The sequence below is a fragment of the Quercus suber genome, unplaced genomic scaffold (assembly GCF_002906115.3).
Source record: "Quercus suber isolate HL8 unplaced genomic scaffold, Cork oak 2.0 scaffold_829, whole genome shotgun sequence".
NCBI classification, from domain to species: Eukaryota; Viridiplantae; Streptophyta; class Magnoliopsida; order Fagales; family Fagaceae; genus Quercus; species Quercus suber.
Genome location: NW_027070259.1, coordinates 185,041 through 189,865, shown reverse-complemented (window position 1 = coordinate 189,865; position 4,825 = coordinate 185,041). Strand labels below are relative to the sequence as shown.

Below are 4,825 nucleotides of genomic sequence, written 5' to 3'. Positions count from 1 at the left end.
CAGTGCCGCTATTCATTGCCAACCAGATTCGCTATCACCCGTGCCAGATTCACTATCACCAATGTGAGGCCAAGATGAAGAGATCCCAAATAAGTGCAAGGAGGAGAGTTTCTGAATTACTGTGTTAAATTGACCTCTTTTTCTTTCTTTTTTCAGGCCCGGTATCTAATTTTTGGCCGAAACCTGATACATATCTTGGTACAACCAAAACGGGTCCAGTACGGCCAATATTTAAACCAATATAAAATAACAATGTTTCTATACCAGTGTACACATCAGTATGCAATATACCAGCCATACCGGCTAGTATAGTACAAAATTGTCTTCGTTGAGGCCAACCCTACAAATATTAAGGACAACGTAGGTTTTGCTAAAATGAACTAGTATGCTAAATAAATTAATTAAAAAAAAATATTTTATTGCCCAATATTCCAAAGTTTAGAGAAATAGCTTCTACAGTTCTACTAGTCCTCTACAACTAAAATCCACCCTCATCTTTTACACACCTAATTATGATTGAATTTGTACTTCAAAACCAAGCACAACTCATTGAAATTTTGCAACATAACTCACATCAGTGAGGAATTGTACCTAAAATAAATAAACGTTTGAGTGAGCGGAGGGGGTAGCATTTGGGAGTAGGGTTGTGGCATCACACATTGGAAATCATCAGGCAGAGGTGATTGAAAAACATTAACTGTAAATGGCAAATCAATGCCTATGAAGCACCTGAGCCAGACATTCTAAAAAAAATGCTTCCGATGGAAAGCTAAAAAGACATCACATAGCAACAATATATTTACCAAGAGAAATTATAGAAACAAGCAAAATCTTAGCATAATGGATTTGTCAACAAATACATGGTTCAAACCAAAACAAAAGACGGATCCAAATCAGAAAACCTCAAATTACTTTCCATGTTTCTCCACGCGCTGCAATAGCCAAAATTACACTAAAGCTGATAGAAGCTCACTAAGATCTTGATCTTAACTCTTTGAGGCTTGCTTTTCCTTGGTCTTCTGAATCTTCAAGACCTTTTTCACAATTTTTTGCTCTTCCACCAAAAAGGCACGAATGATCCTAACAAAAAATTAGAACCAATTTAGAATACTTTCCCCAAGCACATGAAAACAAAAAAAAATCAAGGAGAAAAAACTGATAATACTAAGGTCTAACAAGAACAAACCTTTCCCTGACAGCACTTCCAGAGAGTACACCACCATAAGCCCTGTTAACAGTCCTCCGGTTCCTAGGTAACCTAGACCTCTTATATTCAGCAGGTCTCAAATGAGGAATCTGCAAACACAGCCAAAATTGTATTACTGCTGAAAGTGTAAAAATAATTTAGATGGAGTAGAAAAAATATCACACATTATAGACACAATTGTGCAAATAACAATAATACAATATCAATCATAATTTTGAATAAAACAAAACTCAATGGATATTATCAACAATAAAGCTACAGGCTTTTCCGACTATGAAAAGCACTCCATCTAAAAAAATCTTATATTCAGGAAAGAGAAAGATGCAATTTCTTGTCGCACCAAAGTAAACAGCTACTGCAACAATTTAAAACACAGCTCTAGTAGAATCGTGAAGAGTAAACACATAAAAATAATTCACTAAATTGTCATTGAACATACAATTAAACCATAATTTTCATCTATTGGGTTTTTTAATTTAATTAATTAAAGTACCTATTAGATTTTTTTTATTATCACTACAAAATCCTTGAACACCCATGGCCCCAAGCACAAGGTATATCTCAACATGAATCATCATCATCAGGTGCCACACCCACATACTTATGATAGGCAACTAACACATACAGTTTCCCTTGAAACCGTAACCTCATCCTCCACTTTCCTCTTGCAAGGGCAGTAGGCGCCATTTGACCTAAAGTAGATCAGCCAAACTAAAACAAATGACGAAGTTGACTAAATCTGTCAGTCTCACAGCCAAAGATAAAAGCAACAAGAAAACTGAAACCATGATAGGCAACTTTGCTTTTGCTTTGTCAAGCTATGCTATTGCTATTAAATCAACTAATAACTGAACATAGATTGAGATACTGGGTCCGTTTGGATTGAGCTTATTGTTGCTGAAACTGAAAACTGAAAACACTGTAGCAAAATAATTTTTAAATGTGTGAATAGTATTGTGGAACCCATTTTTAATATTTTTTATTGCGTGAACAGTGCATGCTATGCACTGTTCACAACAGTAAATTTTTCCGCTAAAGTCAACATAAGCGGCCTAAAAAAAAAAAAAGAGACAAAACGCGAAACAAGAAAGACACAGACGCCGAACGCGGAAACTAAACGCTCACACTAAATGAACTAAAACTTAATAGGTCCTGCTAATGAGTGCCTAAAGCACATCTTTTTTAAAAAATTATTGTGGATCTATAAAATGGACAAGAATACACAGAAAGATGTACTTAAGGCACTCATTAGTCATTAGCAGGATCCTATTAAGTTTTGGTTCATTTAGCATCTCAATCCATGTTCAGTTATTAGTTGAATTAATGACAATAGCATAGCAAAACAAACCAAAAGCAATTTGCCCTGATCAGATGAGCATAACAGAGATATCTCAACATCCGTGCACTTGAGCTACAATTCTTGTAACTTACAGTGGCTAGAATTGCTGAAAATTTCAGCCACCAATCCACACCCAGTATAAAACTGAGTAAATTACTCACACGGTCATGCAAAAGTGCTCACACCACTTTGTCACCACTTAATGTTCAACAACAATAGCAAATTCAATGTTTATAAACACATGGTAATATCAAAAACCCCATTTGCCAAAATCACCGCAAGAAAGACCAATTCTACTCAAATACCCAAAATATCAGTATCAGTTATAAACCTTACTCCACAACAATATCAATTAATGTTCTTTGCCATTAGATCTATCTTATACCCTACATTCATCAAAACAAAATTAATAAAAGTGATTCCATTCACATTCCCATTCCTAATCACTGTTTCCTCACAGATAACTTAATCATTCCTACTTAACCATCTCCAAATCCACTCAACAATACTCATAAACACTAATTGACAACAAAAAATCAACTGGGTCTCAATAATTTTTTATATTTATCAATAATTATCAAAAACAGCAATCAGATTCCTCTCAAAAACTCAACATTTCCAACTATTTCCACACATTCAATCACATCATTAAAGCAACAACACATGCTCAGATCTCTACATATTAAAGAAAACCCAATACACAAAATTGAAAATCTAAAACAAAAAACAACATACCCCTTGGATCCTCTTGCCAGTTACAGGACACTTGGGCCCACTTGCCCTCTTCTTTGTGGTTTGGTACACTAGCTTCCCTCCTAATACACCCCAAAATCATAACAACAATAAAACCAATCAGAAAAAACAAAAACAAACCCAAAAACCAAATCTTTCACATACACACACCACAATCATTACATTCAATAAATAAATAAATAAATAAAATTCCATAACCCAATAAAATTGAGAACAAATTAAAGTTAAAAGGGTTTTTACCAGGGGTTTTGACGACGCGATGCTGGTTGGATTTGGTGGCGTAGCTGTGCCGCTTGCGGTATGTGAGACGCTGCACCATTTTTGCGAAGCTCTGAGCTCTCTATCTCTCTCTCTCTCTCTCTCTTAGGGTTTTGGGGGAATTAGAGAGGGTGGCTTTGGAATTATTGAGAGAGAAAGAGGAAGATAGATATATTGAGGGTTTCGGAAGTGTTTATTGCCCTAGATCGGACGGTTGTGAGGAGATCTTGACTTTTTGTGTTTGATCTTGGCTTCGATTGTTTTTTGGACGGTCTAGATTTTGACACCGTGGATGGGGTTGTCTTTAAAAGTTCCACACTTGCAAACAAAAACCGTCGTCGTTTTGTTTTTGTTAAATTTCAGCCATTTATCCAAAATTTCTTTCATACATATCCTCCTATCTCTAAACTAATCTAATCAAATTGTTTATAAATAGCTTCGGTTTCACTCATGAAAAAATTATTAATACCACTTTTGTGAGGGTCTAACATATTATATATATAAAAAATTAATGAAAATTTTGAAACATAAGGGGTCAAATAAAGAATTAAATTAAATATAAAGGGTTAAAATGAAAATTTTGAAACATAAAGATCTAAATCTAATATGAAAATGAATCGAACACAAGGAGCCAAAATGAAAATTATAAAACATAAAAAACCAAAATGAAAATAACCCTAAACTTTAATGACCAAAAGTGTACTTTAGTCATAATAAAACTATTCAAGAAATAAGACAATGACAAATATATATATATATATATATATATTCTAATGTTATCATATAAGTTGTGGCTGTATGGCCACAACGATTTATGAATTGTTGGGCTTGGACTCCCAATTAATTTGTATAATTTTTTAGTATAGCCTACAATAAGAAGTCCCAAGAAGAGTTTAGCTAGTAGACGATGGCTAAAAACGGTTGTGAAGTAATTTTTTCTTGCAAGTCTAACTACCCGAGGAGGATCTCAGACAATCAAGGTATTCCTTAGGTGTCCCGAGCTAAATCACTTCTTTCCAAATTCAAGTTGATAATCTCTCCTTCATTTGTGTTTCTCTCCCTTGAAAATGCTCTAAACACTACTTCTCACCTGTCTCTTGCCTTTTATACTCTTTTGTTAGTGAGATTCCAATGATGAGAAGATTCCACTTGTATGTTGGTCCCACCATTTGCAATATTTGGATGGCCCCTTAGGTCCAAGCTACTATTTTAGTGTGTGCAATCCCACCTCAGGGGGTGGGTCCTATGACTCTATCACTACAATTCCT

General features: G+C 34.8%; 1 protein-coding gene across 1 annotated transcript; it reads right to left on the bottom strand.

The window, feature by feature from the left end:
* Nucleotides 1–812: 812 nt before the first annotated feature.
* On the bottom strand, nucleotides 813–3,711 carry LOC112031611 (large ribosomal subunit protein eL34). The gene is made up of 4 exons (XM_024064303.2): nucleotides 3,540–3,711; nucleotides 3,282–3,361; nucleotides 1,187–1,296; nucleotides 813–1,080 (listed from the first exon to the last, which is right to left on the bottom strand). The coding sequence occupies exons 1-4, from the start codon at nucleotides 3,616–3,618 to the stop codon at nucleotides 987–989; spliced, it is 363 nt and encodes a 120-aa protein (XP_023920071.1). The 5' UTR covers nucleotides 3,619–3,711; the 3' UTR covers nucleotides 813–986.
* Between the last annotated feature and the right edge of the window lie 1,114 nt (nucleotides 3,712–4,825).